The 21,031-nt window shown below is 45.8% G+C and overlaps 2 protein-coding genes and 1 long non-coding RNA gene across 9 annotated transcripts in view; 1 reads left to right on the top strand and 2 right to left on the bottom strand.

Moving 5' to 3' along the window:
• The window catches only part of LOC119433727 (KICSTOR complex protein SZT2), a 235,877-nt gene extending 224,752 nt beyond the window's left edge, over positions 1 to 11,125 (bottom strand). For 2 of the 3 annotated variants that reach the window (XR_007464166.1, XM_049658169.1), the window contains exons 1-5: positions 10,350 to 10,929; positions 7,057 to 7,239; positions 5,538 to 5,615; positions 4,162 to 4,254; positions 1,242 to 1,379 (exon numbers count right to left, since the gene is read on the bottom strand). Coding sequence is in view for 2 of the 3 variants with exons in the window: in XM_049658169.1 (XP_049514126.1) it covers positions 1,242 to 1,379; positions 4,162 to 4,254; positions 5,538 to 5,615; positions 7,057 to 7,239; positions 10,350 to 10,508 (651 nt within the window). In the remaining variant the exon portion in view is untranslated. Of the gene's footprint in view, positions 1 to 1,241; positions 1,380 to 4,161; positions 4,255 to 5,537; positions 5,616 to 7,056; positions 7,240 to 10,349; positions 10,930 to 10,979 lie in introns of those variants that run through there. The other variant, XM_049658168.1, reaches the window with a different exon arrangement.
• A 145-nt stretch (positions 11,126 to 11,270) lies between these two features.
• LOC119433514 (cysteine-rich protein 2-binding protein-like) overlaps positions 11,271 to 21,031 on the top strand; it is a 31,929-nt gene continuing 22,168 nt past the window's right edge. The window contains exons 1-7 of one of the 5 annotated variants that reach the window (XM_049658175.1): positions 11,271 to 11,593; positions 11,688 to 11,802; positions 14,191 to 14,325; positions 15,285 to 15,430; positions 16,510 to 16,673; positions 20,096 to 20,134; positions 20,168 to 20,328. In XM_049658175.1, the coding sequence (XP_049514132.1) occupies positions 11,503 to 11,593; positions 11,688 to 11,802; positions 14,191 to 14,325; positions 15,285 to 15,430; positions 16,510 to 16,673; positions 20,096 to 20,134; positions 20,168 to 20,328 (851 nt within the window). In that variant the 5' untranslated portion in view covers positions 11,271 to 11,502. Of the gene's footprint in view, positions 11,594 to 11,687; positions 11,803 to 14,190; positions 14,326 to 15,284; positions 15,431 to 16,509; positions 16,674 to 20,095; positions 20,329 to 21,031 lie in introns of all 5 variants that reach the window. The other 4 variants (XM_049658176.1, XM_049658174.1, XM_049658172.1 and 1 more) reach the window with 4 other exon arrangements.
• The window catches only part of LOC125941241 (uncharacterized), a 29,455-nt gene continuing 23,613 nt past the window's right edge, over positions 15,190 to 21,031 (bottom strand). Inside the window, exon 2 of the long non-coding RNA XR_007464168.1 lies at positions 15,190 to 15,463. This is a non-coding gene — a long non-coding RNA (uncharacterized LOC125941241). The remainder of the gene's footprint in view (positions 15,464 to 21,031) is intronic.

Below are 21,031 nucleotides of genomic sequence, written 5' to 3'. Positions count from 1 at the left end.
CGGCGACCAACACGCACGAACGCTTCGCGCGTGCGCCGGCCCGCTTCGCGCAACCGTCACGCGAGGCTTAGAGCGGGACACCGGTATGGACGAATACGGATCATTCGAGCGCGCCACCGTTCGCGTGACTGTACACGTGAACGACTAGGCAATGGTGTCATAGCATGGGGCGAACGTATTTGCTCGCTATCGGGTCGCGGTGAGTCGGACTTCCTTGATTTGTCGCGCGCCCGTGTCAATGTTCAATTGGTAGTAATTCGGCTAGTGTGCATTAGTGTATGAAAGGTGCAATAAATGCCCTTTTGATTGTTTGCACTACTATGTGTCGTTCCTTTGTCCCAAGAGCACATGTGAGACCCCACAAGGCATGCAGACTATTTTTAAAGTGACACTTTCTTTACTTCTTCCCCCATTTCTTTAGGTGCTGCTGCTGCCTTGCAGAGTAAACACAGCAGCGAGTCTCGCACAAGTGCTCTTACGCAGACAAGCAGCACCCCATCTAGTAATGGTTTGCCTGTCCTTTCCTTATGCAAAGCTAGAGCGCTATAGATGGTGCCACAATGCTGTCATGGCTTTTGGCTTGTTGCAGTGTGGTCTGCCCACTGTACGCTCGCATCGAGGGAGGAGGGTGAATGAAAGCAACTAAGGTCATGTGCCTAAAATCAAGCAACGCAGTGAACATTTAGTCCAGAACGACAAAGCAGAATGGATGGCTTGAAACGAGAGTGCACACTTCGGAAGTGGGGCAGCATCGATACACAGTGATGAGACAGCAGCGAGACTGGACTGCGTCATTTACACCAGCAAATTACAGCTGCTAACAAGTACTTTCGGTGAAGACGTTTCTTGTGGAATGAGTTCAGCATGGTGCATAGCGTGTGTGATAAGACTATGGTTTCTGTCAGCTGTGTCGCAGACAACTAACTGAAAGTGATGTTTTGAAATGTGCGCACAAAGCCTTGTATTGACAATGTCGTCATAAAGTAAACAGTTTAAAGAGTTCGTTAATTAGTCACAACTAATTATTGGACTGAAAAGTACTGGAGGCTTCTTTAGGACACAGTACTACGAACACACAGGTGCACCATCTGCCCAAAAGGCTTCCAGCCCCCCCCCCCCCCCACTCCCCCTCACCTCCGCCATGTTAGCTGGAACACGCGGTATAATTACATACTGTTCCAGGAAAAGTTTACACCTCCCCAAAGACCAATGCCACAATCCTCGCAAGAGACAGTACTAACCCGGAGTTGATCGTGGAGTTCAGCAACGCCCGCCGTCGCTTCAGCCAGGACAATGCAGATCTCGCTCAGTCCAGTCGACACCTTGCTCAGGAACAAGGCACAGTTGTCTGGCGTCAACGGCCATCCTTGAATTAGGACCTAGACGGAAGTATTCAAATGCATCACCAAACTGTCACACACTTTTCTTCAAGACAAAATAAAAAAAAGAAAGAACCGTCCCTTGTGTACGCCACGGTGTGAGAATGCAGCAAGCACGACAAAAAATTTTGAGGACGCTTAAGCTTCACCTTTAAGAGTGGAACGCGATAGCAATTGAACATCCCTGACTGCTTCCCACGCTTCCCTGCAACTGCAGCTTACGCAACTATAATGTTTACAAGGTAATGCTGGCGGCAAACACTATGCACGAAGGCGAGCTTTCTGGTTCTTTTTTTTTTCTTTCCTCTGCACGGCGAGCGCCGCCGCTGCTGTGCATGCGAGCGCCATCTGAACGGTGCTGCAAGGAACTTAGCAAGGCTCAACTAAGACAGACCTCAAAGGGCAGCTAGAAAAGGGGTCTGCGTTTATTTTGCGCGTAACAGAATGATGTTTTCACGTATATTCAAATTACAATCTAACGATATCATGTCTGTAGGTTGTGTGCAAGTCGTACTTTACGAATTTTCTGACTCATTTTACTTTGACAAATTCAGTTAAGTAATGCCTATGCGCCACGCGGAGGGCCTGCGTGGTTCAGGATGATTTTTCTCTAACGGAAAACGCCACAGACGCCGACGCCGAATTTACTGCGACACAGGGCCCTTAACAGTGCAACAATTAAAAATCCGAGGACACCTAAGCACTTCTATGAGGTGTGAATGCAAAAGCATTAATGTCCAATTGAACGGCACTGAGCGGTCCTTTGAGTTTTGCCCTGCGAGTAATGTACCAAAGCAGTACGTGCTGCCCGAGCCAGCAAGCAGCAGCCGCCTGCAGTGCCAATGACGCATGCCACTGACGTGAAAATGCCCATCGGGCCCCACACCGTGGCGATGGCCTCTCCACTCCCACAACACCTGGCCCGCTACCGTGGCAGCAGGTGTTCCCTTTCGCCCACTCTGCTCCATCGAGGTGCAGTTTGTGACGTGGCGCTGCAGCCAATGGCAATGAAAGTTTAGGTGGACGTTTCGCTGCTACAGATGACAAACCCCAGCTTTTTCCCTCAATGGGCCATTTGACACTTTTGCACTAATAATGAAAAAAAAAAAAAAACACAGCAACAAGAAAAACAATTATGCAGATCCCATGCACTGTGAGAATCGATGTTGTGCCTGGTATTTTGCAGGTAGCTGGCTATCCAGCATAGTTTTGGGCCCTCAAAGCATTACCATATGGACAAATCTGTGACAACAGCGGCAAAACGATTACGTCGGCCACGGCGTGATGACTTACGTTTATTGTGCTCCAGCAAAAAAACTTTACAACCTGTTCCGTCACAACCTGGGCCTTTACCGAAAGCAGTACAATGTAGCACATCTATGTAGCAGCAGCTACTACGAGGAAAGGACTGCAGAATGCAGGGCCAATCCCGAAGGCGGGTGCATTCAAACACGGCGTCTCAAAGTGCCAACTGCCACGAGAGACGATTGGGTAAAAACTGGCACACACTCGCTTTTATAAGCAGCTTGTTGCCACGCAACATGATGCACGCGAGAGACCGTGGTAGGTATGTGGCTGAATGGAAACTGGCTCGTGCTACGTCACTTGATGCGTGCGCCAGTCCATCTCAAAAGAGCTATTTGGCATCTGCACGAGGTAAGCATGCGTGCGATCACAGGCCTAAAGATTAGAGCATCAGGGGTGTTGTGCTGGAAGACCAAAGCTAGACTGCACCATCACGCCTGAATTTCTCTTATTGAAAAAGCCTGAAATGATGTGAGAGTGGAACCTACTTCAATGAACCTCTTTGACGTCAGCTTGGGTGACTGGGCATATGCCATGTTCTTCAATGACCCAAAAAAATGTTTCAAAATTTCTCCCGGTGTCGGGTGGAATTAAGCCCACATCACATATATTCAGACAGTCTCGTCTGAATATGTACAGTAGACTTTCGTTAATTCGACTGTGGCTAATTCAATCCCAGCCGAAGGTCCCAGCCATCACCCATGCATTTCTATAGGCCAAAACTTTCATTATTTCAATCCTAAAATTGGTCTTCACTGAATAATTCAAACTTGATCAGTTAGCACACACACGCCTGATCCCTATGGTGATCCCAATAGCAGCCACTTCAGTGGCAACGACTGTCTCGGCAGAGCTTGGAGGACAGTGAATGTGTTACGCATGCTGAATTGAATTTTTGGGTTCTACGAGCCAAAACCACAATTTAATTATGAGGCACGCAGAGGACTCTGAATTATTTGTGACCACCAGGGGGTCTAACGCGCCCCCAAAGCACGGGACCTGTCGTTCTTGCAGTGTTGGGTGCCACCGAAGACAATAAACAGTTTCCGCTAACTCAGGGCAATATTGTGTTCTCTTGGACGCGCAGTGCCCCCCATTAGCAGCCTGAGCGAGCACGCAGCGGAGCGCTACAGTATGTGAGGTGACGGCGCACCTGTGGTTCGCTAAGCTCGAACCCGCGGTGGTCAGTTCTCCTGTGAGATACGAGAACTCCACAAGTCGTATGCAAAAATATGTGTAGCGATACAATGCACAATGTGCATTCTTAATTCAAATAAGGCAGCTGTTTTAACAGATCCTTTGAAAGGAACACTCCATCTAATTTGGGAAACAGCATAAATGACAGAGCACAAGTGAAAAACGAGCCACATTTACTGTCTCTCCTGTTCAGGCACCTATATAGTTGGCCAAGCTGAAAGCACATCTACCAGCCCAACCTCTGACTTTTTTGTCCCTTCATGAAACGTGTAGGGCTCACCTGCTGCACCGACGGGGTATAGTGTGGGATGTATGCAATGACGGTGACGTAGATCTCGGGCTGGAACACCACGCAGCTCCCCGGAACATTGAACTGCACACAGGCAGCCATAATAATATGTAAAAGGAAAATCCATCGCAGACGTATGCCAATCTGAGCAAATGATATATCAAAGACAGCGAGAAGCAGTACCAAGCAAGTTTTCACACCCTCCGGAAGTACTACAGGGGTCTGTTTTCTGGCTGTTCTTAACAATGATTCATCACTGACGCTGCCTGTGCATTCTCATTGATGCCCTGGTCATACGGCCACTTCAGGGCTTCCACGAAGGCTGCGTTGCTGGCGGCTCTTTACCACTGCAGCCGTACAAACTCTAACCTGACCAACGTGGAGCCAGTAAAGCACGATGCAAGAAGCAAAAATGATGGATTACTGGCTAAAAAAAAAAAAAAAAACAGCGCGAAGGAGGTGTTATCTATTTGTGTATGCAAGGTAACTTTTATATTATGATTATTGATAATTAACGGTCAAAAGCAAAAACTCGGGTCTTTGAGGCAGGTTGCGTTACTGAGTGATACTGAGCAAGGCCCCTCATGTCAGCCTTCGCCTTACAAAAATTGCTGCGAAACTCCCCTTAACAACTCCACTGTTAAAAAAAAAAAGAAGCCATGCGCATTGATGCACAGCAACAATTAAAGCATGCTTGGATAAATTGACTACGCACATTCAGAAAAATTGTGATTGTGCCCTGTGGAGTATGGCATTGTGCAAAAAACACATTCAGGCATGGGAATAAAATGCCACCTGTTTATCATCTTTGTTATTGGTTCTATGAACCAATAACGACACAGGTGATCTGTGCTACACCAACAGTGTCAAAGCACCGTGCCTGTCCATAAGCTACAATGAATGAATACATCCACATCATAATTTAGTGAGAAATTTGTGAATATACTTAGAAGAAAAAAAGAGAGAAAAAAGTTACACAGAACCCATGCACTGTGGGAATCAGTGTACGCGAAGCTTACATGAGCCAGCAAGGCAAATTGGTGCATTACATCAGTCACAACGGTGGACCTTGCAGAGCAATGGGAAGTTTTATTCAGTATTGTAGTTTTATTCAGTTGTATTCAGTTTTATTAAGTATTCATGTATTGAATCACAAGACATAACGTGCTCGGCCTAATAACACCAACTTTGTTTCTAATCGACTTGGCAATCATCCCAGTGTCAGTGTAAACTTATTCAAAAACTGCTATTTGAAGAAATACTTAAAATTCAAACTTCAGCCAGTCGATTCAAGGATCAAATACCAAGGCGACTGAAATGCACAAATAATCACACGGCTCAAAGAAACGAGAACAAAGCGTACTCACAGGCTTTACAAGTTTCTCGACACATTTCGAAAGCGTTGCAAACACCTCATCAAACAGGAATGTTTCACTCCGGATGTCCTGCAAAGATTAAAACCAACAAGGCATCCAGCACGCTGCCCAGTGTAATGCAAAAATAACGCACAAAGCGCACAGTCAATGTTGGTCATTCACACTAATGAATGAGTGGGTGGCAGGAATGCCAACACAGACAACCTCCACAAGCAGAAGAGTCGATGTGTGACAACGAACCTTAACCCCGGAAAACAATGGAAATTCCCCCAAAATGACATTGGCTAAGATAAGTGCAACACATACAACAAAGACAAATAAAGATAACAAGAAAACTTCAGCCACACAGATATACAGGTTACACTGCTATCTTGAAGGTATGGTTCAGGTTGCAACAATCTAAACATAGCCAGTTTTCATTTAAAAAATACTATTGGCAAAGTCCGAATAGGTTGCCACCTTGTGCATGACTCCTATTATATTAATACTAGACAGTTCTAGCGTGTCTGCAAACTTATTACTGCTCGCGGTTTACCGGATTACTGGAGAAGTATACAGAAGAAACAACACTGGTAGCAACATCTGTAGACGCAGTGTCAAAGAAGAGAGTGCACAAGAAAACAATAGTGCAGTAACTTATATATTCTACTTAACTGCTAGTGTAAATCGTTGGTAGCGACATAATCGTTAACGTGCCGCACTTTTATGATTTCCCTTTAACGATAACACTGACATGACCGAAAATTTTTCAGACACATTATTATTAGGGCAAACCGTCACAAGATGTCTGCACCAGCTTTGCTACTGCCAGCCATGGCTCCCTCCGTTAACCTGTTCATCCGTAAACGGTAAAAAGTTAACGGACAAGCTAGAACTATCTAATATCTGTGACACACCAGACTTTCGAATGTTGGGATGTAACATCCCGAACGAAACTGCGCAGTGGGTTAGGAGGAACACCGTAGCAGAGGGCTCCGGAATAATTTTTATCACCCAGGGTTGTTTCAACATGTACCCAAAGGACAGTAAGTGAACGTTTTGCATAATGCCAACATCGTAATGCGGCCATCCCAGTTTGGAATTGAATCCATGACCTCGCTGCTCTGCAGCAGAATGGCACAGACCGCGAGCCACCAGGGTGGGTGCAGACCTCATTTGAATAATACGAAGTGCGAGTTAACCGATTTTTTATACAATTCTTCACGTATCATTCGTAACCATATCCATACTTTGATTCATACATCCATGATCATACATGAAATTTTTATTCTAACAATACAGGTCTTTTTACATCACTGTCTCAGTCTCCCCATGCTCTCACCTGCTCTCGGTCTACCAATGCACGGTACTGTTTCAACCTTTGGATCATTTCTGCCCTCATGTTGTATTTCTATGTACTTTATTTTTTTACATTAAACACACTTTTAACCACATTATGCCACCCCCCACCACCACTTCTTGGACTGCAATCAAATATATTCCCCACGGTTTGTAAATCAACAATACTCACCACATTTGCGATGGAGACACTGAGGTCGAGGCAGAAGACAAAGCGGTACTTTTTGGCAAGAAAAGTGACCTTGGTAGCCGGTGTCACCAAATACGCAAACTCATGTGCTCTGTTTGGTCGCCATCCAGTTGGCTTGTCTCTCGGAAGAGCTGACAGAACCTCAACCTCCTCTGCGATGTCGTTCTGCAAAGAAGGCATTACAGCAGTTTGACAAACATATCAGACCGGCTACTGAAAGCGACTGTGCAACCGACCACGACTGGCAACCAAGGAGCAAGTCGCGGTGACCGATGGTCACCCCAGCAAGCACGACCTGCCTGTAGTGACACCGAAATTTCTCGCGATAAGTGCTGCTCACCCTGATTGCAACCATCATCGCAATGTAAAATAAGTGTCAGTGTGCACAAACATCCTGCTCCTGCATCGCTGCTTGGTTCCTGTAGGTTTTCGACTGAAAAAAAATCGAGCAGCGAAAGACTGACCCAAAACAGTCGTTTTTAGACCAAAGTTACCATTAGCAACAAACTTGGTCGCGCGGGCTCCGCGAGTCGTCGGTGTGAATGAGCCCTTGCACATTTGCATCACATAATAGTTGCACAGTTTGCCGTCTGAATTGTTGCATAAAACACCAAGATAAAGTGTAAGGTTGGGAGCTACATTGGTCAGTTTTGCATCAAAGCAGTTGACGAGGTGTGTCACAGACATGAGATTGATACCATGTTGCATGGTTATGTTCAAGCAAGCTTGAGCCAATACAGATCAAATGCTGCTGCGTATAATCTTTAAACACACCTATCTGACTGAAACTTGCAGGATAAACAAATAACGAAAAACTTGACAGGATTAAGGATAACAAAATGAGTGGTGCAACAGGTTATCCGCCGACTCCCGTCTACCTTCAGGAACTTGGGGCTCACAAGACTCGAAGACTGTGCTACTCTCTCGTGAGGGCACCGCGCGGTCTTGTGAGAGGGACCATGCCAGCCTGGCAACTTTCACAGAGGGAGAATAGTACTGAAACCCTGTGAAACTTCACCTGAACTAGCTGATCTGAGTACCTAGCAGGTGTAAGGGGGGGATGTGGAATTGGATGACAGCCCTGGCTGGCAACATGGGAGTTTTCTGGGTTCTAGACAGTATGGCAGAAATTGCAGACGATTTCTGCATTCTTGTGGGTGCACCCAGTGTCACCAGGGTGAAAGCAATGGTACATTCGACTGGTTCCTACTGCGCTCTAAATTGGTTTGCAGCCATGCAGAGCCTTCTGGAGATTAAAGCCAGAGAAAGCCTGCCCCAGACAAGCATTCAGCTGCTTTCCGAGAATCAGAGTAACCACATGGTCGAGATTCTGTTGGATTGTGGTCATGCTCCCTGCTTGAAGGTGAGCGCCTTTGAGCTTTCCAAGCTGAGGGATGGCAGTCTGTATGAACCAGGTGAACAAGTAGCCGAATTCGACCAGCAGAATATAAATTGCATCACGAGAGCACTTGGAAGCGACCACTTGAATGTACCATAAGTAGATGTCCCATGGAAATGAAGTCATTTCATTCTCATTCCGTCCTGAACAAAATGAGCTCAATGCCATTCCTGCAGAATCTGCTACCATTTATATCTGTTCCACGCTTAAAAAAAAAAAAAAAACTAAATGTTTCCGGAATACCTCCAATTCTGAGATGGCATCTCTGCAACCTTAGTCCTGGATCATAATTCACCATCTGATAAAAACCAGTGATAATAAATTTAAAATATCAGAAGATGCTATTAACTTAATTTTCTTCTAGAATAATGCTACCACTTTGCACCACTCTCCATAGAAGTGCAGTGCGAGCACTATGCAGGCCTTTGATGCGCAGTGGCAGCATCTAAAGAGGCATGACCTCCAGGACCACCTGCACAGCACATGAGTGTGAACGATACATGCTCTATTGTTTTCTCAGAAGGTCTACTGCCTTCAATTAAAATTTCCTTAGTAAATGAGTGATTTCGAGGTGCAGAACAAGCGGCAAGAACTTTTTTTAGCATTACGATTTATCACCTTCAGTGTCTCCTTGATAAACTACACATTAAACCTCCACCTCGAAAATCGCACAAGTCCTGACGCACATTCCGTGTCTTTTGACTTGCGTATTTCCATTAGAGTATTTTCGATTATGAGTTCCTTATAGCACAGGTTCCAAAGTTGTATTTAGGGCAACAGAGAGAGTACTGCAAGCAGCATGTTATCGTTCTACATAGTACAAGCACACATAGTGATGCATGCAACCCAATCTAGCCGGCTTACAGCTTTTTAAATTTTGACACTGTAGTGGATATGCCTCTTTTTGATCACCACTACACATGTCCGTGGGCAACTATGTTTAGCACAAGCCGATAAAAAAGGAAAGCACCAGAGCTAGTCAGAAATGGCAGCCAATGTCATACCTGACTTGCGCGTAACTGAACGCCACAGAGACTCGCTGCTTTCATTTTTTTATTGCAATAAATTAGTTCAGTCATATGATTGATTGAAGGAGGAAGTTAAACACAAAGGCCATGCATCCAGCCGTCACTGCATGCACAGGCAATCTGGGGAAAGCAAGGCAACTAGACTTTCTCATTATGTCTCAAGAACTGGTGGCATTCCATAAGATGAAATTGGAAACGCCTCCCTTAGAGTTCATTTAATTCCCCTCCTACACAAACCGTGAACTACTTTTCCCACAAGTGCAGTGAATGCTGTGAACTCGCTTTGCATGAAGCCTTCACCGGATAAAATGAGTGGTGACATACACACGATTCCATGTCGCAGTGGTGAAGCAAACTGCGAAGTGTCCCATCTCGCAAGCTAGTTGAGGAATTGCAAGCAAAGCGAGTGGGCCACAGAGAGCTCGAGGTTTTAAATGCTACGTGCCACAAGCTGCACTGCATTTTACATCGCGCCGAAAAACTTGACCCATAGCCTCTTTGCAAGTAACTGGGCCTTCGAGTGAGAATAGACTTGTAGTGGTTTACCACTGTGTCTACCAGCAACAACTCAAAATATTGTGGCACACCTGCAAACACTGGCGCAAGCGCAATCAAGCATGATACCTCTGCACAAGTGCATTTCGTAACCATCAAACAAAACACTGTAATATAACCACCACAAACAGTTCGCGCAGACTGTTGTCCCCAACAAGTTCACAATGTTTTGAGCAATTGAAGAGTACATTCTTAGCAACAAATAAACCTGCACGAAGGCAAGAAGTCACGCGAGGCTACGAAGCACAGCGAACGAGCACAGAATCCACAGACGACGAAAGACACACATGTACCTCGCAGGGATGCTTGAGTTGGATGACTTTGCCGATCTGGTTGACAAACCACTGCGCCCTGATGTACCTCGACACGCGGTACTGCTTCTTCATCTGCACGTAAACGCAGTCCGCCTCCAGCGTCGGTGGAGATCCCTGCGATTTGGACACGGCAAACATCGCAGGCGCCGGTCAGGAACCGATCAACGCGCAACAAGGGTCACATATTGCCGCTGCAACGACAAGACCATGAGGCGCGAGCACAGAAAACAGCTTTCAAAAGGGCATTGTTGCAGCGTGGCTTTCGGACATCCAGACGCCGAACGACCGGCGACAGAGCGAGAAACAATCGCGCAGCTTGCGAGCGCGCTATGCGAGCACGGAGCCCGGGAGAAAGTTGATAAGCGCCGCCCGAGACAAACACGGCTGGCAGCAAAAAGAACTGAGAGAGAAGGGGAGGGAGAGAAAGATTAGAGCGCGATTACTCTCGGATATCTCGCCGAAGGAGATCAGTCGACACCCGCTGCCCGCACATTTGGGAGCCAGCAGCATACGCGCCGAGCTCGGTGCAACAGAGAGAAAAAAACAAGAACAAAATTGGGCTCAGTTTTCGCAAGCATAATCGGGAAAGATGCAAAGAACAGCACTGACTTCTTCCACGTCCTCCGCTGCCATGGTCTTTCATTTGACTTCCCGACGCAGCGGGGTAACAGCGTATTACACGTTCACATTAACACAAATTGCGAGAAAAACGACGCACGAGATGAAGTCGAAATACGAGCAGCCGCCGTGTTATGTTGCTCGCGGAGGGTCCCACGTGATAGAGAACATTTTGAGACTGGAGTAACGCTGCACTGTTTTGCTCGAAGCAAATGGTACACCGGCGCCCTCTTCCGTTGGCTTGTATTCATCCACGAGTTGAGTGTATTAAAGATGGCAGCCTACATGAGCGCGTTGTCGGCGTCGTGTGGAGTTCCGTAGGAGTCGTCCGGTCGTTTGAATTGGTTCGCCTTGTTAAATCGCGTTCTTCCTTTTGTTTTGACATCGCTTCCCAGACGGACTATCAAGATTTTAGTTTTGCGCTGGGAGAATTCATGCCCGCTTCGGCGGCAACCGAGCCGGACGGATAGTTTCGGCAATTCCCTCAAGTGAATCGGTGCCGAAGTCTTGCGCCATGGACTCTCTGCATTGTTACTGCAATACAGCGGACGTTGACCGCACGATGATGTTGCAGTGTACTGGGTGCAAGCTTTATTTCCACTCAGGCAAGTTCGGAACGAAACTTTTTTTTTTTTTTTCTATGAAACGGCGGATCACGTGTGACCGCGCAAAGCAACTGACAGCTACCTACTCTTCCAGGGTGTCTGAAAAGCAGGCATCGTAGCACACTTGTCGGCGACCTATTCTTCAAGCTAACCTGCGACCGATGCACCCCTGATAACATAGAAGTCCTGGAGCGCCTGAAGATGCAATGGTAACTAATGTTGGTAGCTGTTGCTCACCCAAGTCCTGCTGGTTGATTCGAAAGATGGTCACTCAGCGTTCGTTTGGAGAAAAGATGTGCAATCATTTTTTTTTTTTTTTCGCGGAGCGCCTGAGAAGCCTGGAACACTGTCTTGGTGATCCAAAGCAGTCCTCGGATCGAGCTAAATTATTCCCTGCATCTTAATGAACTGTTTGGTTCTGACCGCTGCTACTTGTAGTATGCTGCGATCAGGCCAAGAAAATGCACAACAGACATAATGAAACGACTGGTGTGATTTTCAGACAGTCATTAAAACGACTTTCAAAACAACGTAAGACAGCCAACGGATTGCGCGGAAAGATTGATAGTGACAGCAGCACGATGGCTTGAAAGATGTACACAGCTCTAACTGCTGACTGACGTTTATATTGAACAGTAGTGTCAACCTACATCCCAATGATAGAAAGTGCCCAGTCACCTGCCACAGCACCTCTTGTATACTGCAGGCGCGATTTTTATGCAGCAGGGCAGCTTATCAGGGCGAGAGTTGCAGCCAGCAGGCTATATCTTGCCCTGTCGTAGTGGTACTCTAGAGTGCATGAAGAATGTAGGAGTTTGCTGCGCCTTTGCTCCGTCCCTATAGTTCTTGCCTTAACTTGTGAGGAGTTATGAAGGCATAAACAGAATGCCCCAGTGGCAACATATTCCACAGTCACACACCACTTGTACGAGCAGCCAAAATATCAGGTAGCTGTGGCCACAAGAAAGACAGCTAGCTCAAAGTGCGTGCGCACGGTAGTGTAGAGAACTTCGACCCCTCGCTTAAAATACCCTCTCCCCATTACTCCTCCCCACGAAACGTGGACTGCGCAGTGTGCATTGCCACGAAGAAGCATCAATAAAGGCCGAGGTAAACCCCCCACAGCCATATATATAGTTTTTTTTATCTTTTGAACAGAGACCAGTGACGGCACAAGATTTGGATTCCAAAAAGTAGAAAGAAGAGAATCTGCAAGTATAACTGGCTGGTGCATGTGCCATAAATCTCCACATATAACTCAAAGGTTTTGATCCAGATTCAAAGTTGTTAGGGGTCAGTAGGCATTTTGTTTTGTGTGTATGTGTGTGCGTGCATGCGCTATATGACCAACTACCAGTGGTACATTCACATTCCCCCCATGTTGTTTCATAATGCCGAATCCCAACACACAACAGTGGCGCCCTCACATGGTGCCCACTTGTATACAACACATTTCTGAAACAATTCTCAAGACCACCCGCAGCAGTGGCTGAGCAGTTATGGCATTTTCCACTGCTGAACGCAGCGTCATGAATTGAACTGAAAGCATAGCAATGAAGAAAAGAGGCGCCAGTGCAAAGCAGTCCAACACACTGATCTTCCACTGCAATGCACATGCCTACTTAGCTTTATCTGTACAAATACGCACCTTTCATACACGGTCGCATAGCCCGTTTCTGTGGCTCAAGGGCTGCGGTGTTCTTCATTTGGGAATGAAGCCACGGGTTCATTTCCCACTTGTTGCAGCTACATTCTAATGAGGGCAGAATTGCGAGAACGCTCATACACTTGGGTACGGGTGCATGTTCAAGGACACTGGATGGAGAATATTTATCTGGAATCCTGCACTAGTGTCCCTCACAGCCTGCCATGCAGCTCTTGCGAGATGCCCGAGGCCAAACCTTCTAGTTCTCTCCGTTTTACTACCTTCACTCCTTGCTTCTGCGAGAAAGTAGTTTGCAAGGTACCTGCCCCGGTGGTTCAATGGCTATGGTATTCCGCTGAGCACAAGATCCTGGGTTCAATTCCCAGAATATTTAATGGGTGCAAAATTCAAACCCACCCTGTGTGTTCAGATTTAGGTGCGCGTTAAGCAGTCCCAGGCGATCAAGATTAATCCAGAGCCTATTACAACGGCGTCCCTTATAGCCCTAGCACTGCTTTGGAATGTTAAACCCCATGAATCATCATCGGTCGTCAGTTTGCAGGGAGGTGTAGTTTGCGATAGTGGCACAGCCACTACCGCACCCACAGTGTATGTGTGATTGAGAACACATGGACAGAAGCGATTAAATCCCACGGAAGGGCTCTGTGCTATCACACTAGAATAAAATGCAAATCAGAAGAAACAAAGTAATTGCTAGAATCTGCCATGGGCGTCGTCATGCCGCCAACAGGCACTAAGTACGCTCTAGACCCAAAACTGTCTGTGAGAAGTAATCGCACAAGTGGCACTCACAGATGTGGAGGGGGAAAATGGACCTTCTAGTTTGCTTTCGTTTTTGCAGTTCATTTCCGTCTGATGGAACGTGCTTTGGCAAGTAGCATGATGATTGCTTTGGTAAGAGTGACCTCTCGCCAATGACATATGACTGCAGGACCCAGGTCATCATGCTCACCCTGTACAACCTCCACGTCACTGGGGTCACAGGCAAGCTTGGCTACTTCCGCTGGCGGGAGCACATTTGCAACTTCATTGACCGGCACTGGACGATATTTTTTGGACCATCAAGGTACACACAAGACTTAAACGATAAAGTTATTCTGTTCTTATTTCCTTCTTTCTCTCGTACATCGATATGCTTTGTGTAACATATGCTACAGTCCTATTTCTTGTACTTTAATTCCTTTGGATGTCATTCTGTCAGACGTAAAGATACTCAGTGGCACAGTTGTGCAAACACATGAGCACTAACTACATAAGAAGACTTGATGGTTTAAAGGGAGAACAAATGACATTTCGGCCCCTGCACAGCAGCCTTTTTCACAAAATCTTTGTGGAGAAGCTAATCTTTAAGTAGCATTTCGCCTATAATGTTCTAACGTCATCTAGTAGTAGTCTGACAGATCGGTGTAAACTTGAGCGAGTGGCTTTGAAAAGGCAAATAAAAATAGCTTCATCAGCTCCCATTTTGTTCATCTGGGTGGTTGACGTGAAATATCAGGGCCCATAATTTCGGTCAACCACTTGTGGGAATATCACTTTCAGTTCAGCTTGACTGGCTATGCCAGGGAAAGTGCATATGACTAAAGGAATGCCACACGTTCCATCAGCATTGCTTTCACATCACATAGTTCTCAAGTTCATTGACAGGATGCTTATTATTCAAATGAGGCATAGTGTTTGACATTTGTGCAAAGGGAGAAGGGCCCTTAGAGTGATCAGACAAGAATATGGCCTTGGCTTGCATGTGACAAGCACTTGTTTCTCGGCACGTTAGTGCTTAGACATTTTAGACTGTGCTGAATAACAACCACAAGCATCTGCACACATGTGAAAGGGGCAGGAGTCATCATTTTTTTGCCTTAAAAATTCTGATGCTAGCATGCCATCACTAGCACATTGCAGAACTTGAAACTTATGCAAATACATATATTGTTATTTCCTCTCTAGCACACTCGGGTAGATTTTCGTTTATTAAAAATTTACAAAGTTCACTCTAACTCTTGGGTTATATAAATGACCCCACAGGAAGCAGACAGCAACGTTTCGTGGCACCGTCGCCGGAGTGCTGTCATCTGGTTGTCCACTCCTGTTTCGTTCCGGATCGGCCGAACTCGGAGAGAGCGGATGGTGGACGCTGACCACAATGAAGCCCCCGTCGCCTTCTGATTTTGGTACCACATCAGTTTTCCAGGGGACAATATTTCCTGGGTGGCAACAGCGGGTACTGTAAGGTTCTTCGCGCATACAAAAGTGTGGCTAGAATTTTATGATCAAAGTGTAGAGAGCTTGTCGAGATGTCATGATAACCAAGGTAAACCCTAAGGTACTTAGATGTGTCGGGTTAAGCGCTTTTCTGCCATTTATTGTACACTTCACCTGCCTAACAAGAAATGAAGAAAGAACTCTCTTCAGAACTGCATATTTCGTACTGCTGTAGACAAACAAAACCTGAAAAGGAAAATTCAAACTAGCAACAGCGGAATCAAACAATTGTGCTCAACATAGGGGACGTTTTAGAGTGCTCGGTTAGAACTCTTTGTCGAGAAGAAGTTGCAGCTGCATGCAAAATTCGTCAACACATACCCTTTTTCGTTACATTTGCATTCGAATGGTCTTTCTCGCATGTCGTTTGTGACTCTCCACGGTGGCTATGGCTTTCTACTGCTGAGCATGAGATTCACTAATTCGATTCCCAGCCACATTCCAATGGGGGCTGAATAGAAAAACACTTGTGTACCAAGTTTTCCGTGCACATTAAAGAATCCTCAGTGGTCAAACTTAAGTGGAAGCCCTCTGCTTCCACTCCTCTTCTCATAGACCCTGTGTTGCTTTATTGAGTTAAGTCCATCCAACAAAATTTCATTAGTTCACGACAGTACAAAGACTAGCATTATCGCCACGCCTTCGTCCAGCAGTGGCCATAAATATCTGATGATGATGATGAAAAGGAGGAGGAGGACAACGAGTGAGTACCACACCCCACAGATGGCATTGTTGTTCCTCTAGAATTGCATTCTGCCAACATGCCGTTTTAGGTGAAGTCAACTGTTTGTCACTAGGAATTTCGAGTAGTTCCGACATCTTTTTCTTATTTTTCAGACAAGTACAAATCACATCCTTTGGGCTATGAAAAAGAATCCTCCGTGTTGAAAATGAACTCGGGCAAATAGCCTTACGGCATTCCTTTTAGCCCACGATGCTGCGTTCAAACATGAATCAATTGATCATAATTCAATTTGCTTCCTTTCAGAGAGCCCTAACATATTGCTGGCAAAGTGCCGAAAGGCAAAAATGAGTCCTGTGGCAGTGCTAGATGAGAGCCCACCAGTTTTGGATGGCCCCCGCCGCCGTCACGTTGCAAACCCCCTGCAGGCAGCCATAAACCTCAAGGAGAAGCGGTCCCTGCTCACCAAGGTTAGAAAAGGAAAATGGCTGGGAGAGGGAAACGCACTAATTCAGAACTGTTCATAGCAATATGCAAGTGTGTCGGCCAGTTGGAAGTTCTCTGCACTGCTTTCTGAAAGTACTGCTCCCTCCATAGTAGTGTGACTAAACTGAAATGAATGGAACAAAGCCGGTGCTAGAGGCCCAAACCACTAACAACAATGCAGAAATGGGTTTGCACACTTTCGAGGTCTGTACATATTCACTTTTTCAGATAGCCAGGTCTAGTGCAGTTGAGCACGAGGTATAGGAACATTTGAGGGCAACCTCATTGTGTAATGAAGTTTGCAGTGCAGGGTGTGTGTTACAATTGAGAGCATCGCATTGTTCATTTCTGGCCATGAAAAATCAGGTATGCGTTACAATTCATTGGGTGTTAGATCAGGTCTGCCATTTATGGTGTCTATGGCAGGTAGGTCCCCATTCTCAATATCCCCTTCTCTGTAGTTGAACGTTCATTTCTAATGTGCTAGTGGCTGGTCTCACATAGCACAAAACGAGCTCATATGTGAAAAGCTTATCTGCTATGCTCGGCTGCTCGCAAGCCTTGGGCCTGTAACAGGGCAGTCTCATGAAAATCACCATGTTCCAATAGATTAAGCGTTGAATGAGTTTGAATATAAACTGATGTAGGCAAAAGGCGGCATTGCTACACCCATTATGGCTGAGCTGTGGAGACGCACCAGTGAAAATATTGTCAGTTTCATGGATTAGTAGACAGAAATCGGGACCTTATAAAGTGCTGCTACATTGAATACGGTAAGAGTATTGACATGACAATTTCAACTTGTCACCCCCTTTTCTTTTTGCATTAAATGGAGGTCCAAACAAAACCCTACAAAACATACTAACAAGCGTCAGAGCACCCTGATAAACTTACTATGAGTTGCAAAACTTACTAGTTGCAAAACCTGCTAGTTAACTTTCCTGCACTGCAAAATTTTTTCATGCGCAATGGCAGCGAAACCCATCCTCACTGCAAATATCAGGTGCAATGTAGCGTCTGCTGGAATGTGTTAGGCTTCTGGAGACACCTGCATGCCAAGGCTCGATCCCTTTGTGGTCCCTTCATTGACGCTTTCGCACGCTCCCTTTAGGTTCCATTATTTCCTCTTGAATGTCACTGTCATGAGGTACTTCTGGTCATAGAGTTTCCCTACAATAATTACTTAGAGAGAACTCCGGCACTGCAATCATTCAGCCACCATGCGAATGATGGGAAGTACATAGATTTGCCTGACCTTCACGCTTTTGGATTCAGACGTTCTTGTGGCTTGGTTTATTGTGCTTTATGTGCCTTCACTGTCGTAAATTTCAGAGCCATCTATACTTTTCGAAGTGCAGAAGACGCTGCGAACACGCACAATCGCTACTAATTGCAACAGTTCGGCTTGTTGAGGTCGCCAAATCAAAGCGCGCCAAGCGTCTCAAGGCACTGGTTTGCCCGCGATAAATTCGTAAAGGCGTTTTATGTCGCTGGTAGATGCATGCGTCCGTGGCGTATTGGTTTCAGCGTCGGGCTTCTGTGCTAGATGTCCTGTGTTCGAATCCTGCCGTCAGACAATTTTAATAGTGTTTGTTCAAGTATTTATTACGCAGTACTCTGCTGAAGGTGATGAGTTTACCAAGTCACGAAGCCGTTTGAAGCCAGAAGGACAAAGCTTCGGCAAATCCATGTATTTCCCATAATTCCCATGCTGGCTGAACCGCCCCCACTGCAGTTCTTGTAGACACTGGCGCCACATTTCCCTCTAGTGAGTATTGTATGAAACTCTATGCTTTTAGTGCGCAGCGCAGACGTTAGCAAAAGCCGAACAGGCAAGCTCCAACATTGCGCCTAACAATTGCATCGAGGTTCAGCTGCACCGCCACTGCGCATTACAGGAAAGCTACCTTGTAGGTTTTGCAATTTATGTCTACGATATAGCACTCATTTCTATGCAACAATTTCAGTTCCTGCACCTAAGAGGGGGATGCACCATGACATCATGACACATTAGCTCAATCCATTCTTTCTTTTTTTTTATTTCAAAAATTCTTGCAGCAAGATCACTGCAACTGCCACATGCAAGCGTGGCCGGAAGAAATTCACACAGCCCTCTTCTTTATTGTTATGCACAAGCGTATATGGCTCGCCAGTGACATTGGCGATGGGGTGTTTGAAGCCATGAAGGAAACGAGTGCCAGAGGAGGAAGGCGCCTGGAGATGTAGAAGGGAAGCGCGCGCCGGGATAAGTACGAAGGAGCGGGCTGAGCGCGTGGCAAAGCAACGCCATCTAGAGGAAAGCCTAGGTGACGTCGAGCGAAGCAGGGAAGGAGAAAAAAGGCGAAGCGCCGTGGAGGAGGAGGATAGGTGAAGATGCGTTGGGTTGACCTCCACGGGCAGTACAGGTGCTGTGTACGTGCGAGTGAAAGCGTGCGATGGTGGCTCAATCTCACGCACACAAGGGAGGAAAGTGGGGAGGAAATGCGCCGTCTTCCCACCGGGAGGGCGTTCTACTCCGGCGGCGACTGCGTCTTGAAAGCAATCTGCAATGCGGACCATCTAGACGTACCAAGGGCCGATAGCTGCGTGTGCACTATAGCACCCATACCGCTTGCGCGTCACCCGCGTTCACGAAGTGAAATGTCACTCACTTTTTTACAAGCAAAGTCATCATACCTAGTTTTATTAACATCAGCAAATTTTGCTGTGTGTCATGACATTGCAGTAATGTAGACGGCACCAGGTCGAGCATTTCAAGACCAAATTTAGTTATCAAGCTAGTATATCTTATAAACATTTCTGAAGTTTTTGCTGCTTGCTAAGAGGTGATCCTTTTACATGCAAGATGCATGTGGTAGAGTTTCTACAAAATTGAAAATATATGTGTAGGTACTCCTTTAAAGGCAGTTTTGTCCATCTCAGAGGACTTTGGATACTTTAGCCATTCAATTGCTGGCACTGAATTTGTTTAATAATACCAGTTCTCAAAAAAAAAAGTACCCGTATTTATACACTTTATCAGGTGAGGTGCTTACTAAGAAAATCTGTGTTCTGTTGGAACAAATTTAAATGCTGCATTAATATTTTAAATGTTCTGTTCAAGCAGGGTAACAAAGACCACTGCCATTTTGATGTACTATCTGATAATAGTGGTGATCAATTGGGGTGTGTGGTTTTGGGAATTTCACTTTTGATCTGAACCTAGTTACACAACTTGTGATGTGGGCACTGAATCACAATACTATTGGTATATTCACGACTCAGTTGAATGCTGTCACTTAAAGGTTCAGCACGGTGGCATTTTCATTTGAGATTAGAAATATTTCGGTGGGGAGAAAGGCCTCCAGGCAAAAAAAAAAAAAAGAGAGATCTATTTTTTATCTTCGTTTTTTCTTTTTTCACACAGCCTGCAGCAGACTCGTCAAACTCAAACGCTCCTGAGAAGGTTCACCCATCAAACTCAAACGCTCCTGAGAAGGTTCACTCATCAAACTCAAACGCTCCCGAGAAGGTTCACTCATCAAACTCAAATGCCCCCGAGAAGGTGCACATCAAGTCGGAGCCTGTAGACTCTTATGACGACACAACAGGTTCATCGTTCGACATGCACGACAGCCTGATGACACCCGACGACTTCCAGTAATTTCTTTTTAGTCTTTCATATGTCATGCATTTTGGTAGCCAGCTCGTTTGTAGCAGTTTGTAGTTTTCTTTTTCTTCTTTTTTTTTTCTAAAACAGTCCTTCCTTCACTTAGTTGTATAATATGAAACATGATAGCTCTTTCCTCACGGATCAAGGAATCTATAAAGGTCCTAGTGCATAAAGTTTTCTACAAGTGATAACCTTTATATGCAGACTTTAATATGGTTTTGAAGGTGTCTGCATGAGGGTTAGAAAACATCCATGTGGAACGGCTTCTCCACAGTGGAACATTGTGTTCAGAGAAGCCTACTTCAGTGATTGTTTTTTTTTTCTCTCTCTCACAACTACGAGGTCTGTTAGAAAAGTATCCGACCTTTATTCTTTTTGTTTGCGAACACCTGATGGATATGAAACAAGTTGCATCAGCGACCTTGAACCTCCGTGCGCATGCGCGAATTGTTTCCTGCCTGCCGATAGCGTCAGTCGCTGGGACGCAGCGTTTGAGTCAGGTAGTGCGCAGTGCTCTCGTCGGTTTTTTTATTGCAAGGAAAATGACGGAACGACTGGAGCAACGCTACTGCATCAAATTTTGCCAGAAACTGGGCGACAGCCAAGTGGAAACCATTTGGAAGATTCAGACGGCTTTCGGTGACGATGCTATGAGCAGCGCACAGATTAAGGAGTGGTACAACCGGTTCA

Source organism: Dermacentor silvarum, chromosome 11 (genome assembly GCF_013339745.2).
Source record: "Dermacentor silvarum isolate Dsil-2018 chromosome 11, BIME_Dsil_1.4, whole genome shotgun sequence".
Lineage (NCBI taxonomy): Eukaryota > Metazoa > Arthropoda > Arachnida > Ixodida > Ixodidae > Dermacentor > Dermacentor silvarum.
The sequence above is the reverse complement of the archived record's forward strand: the minus strand, read 5'-3'. Positions and strand labels throughout refer to the sequence as shown.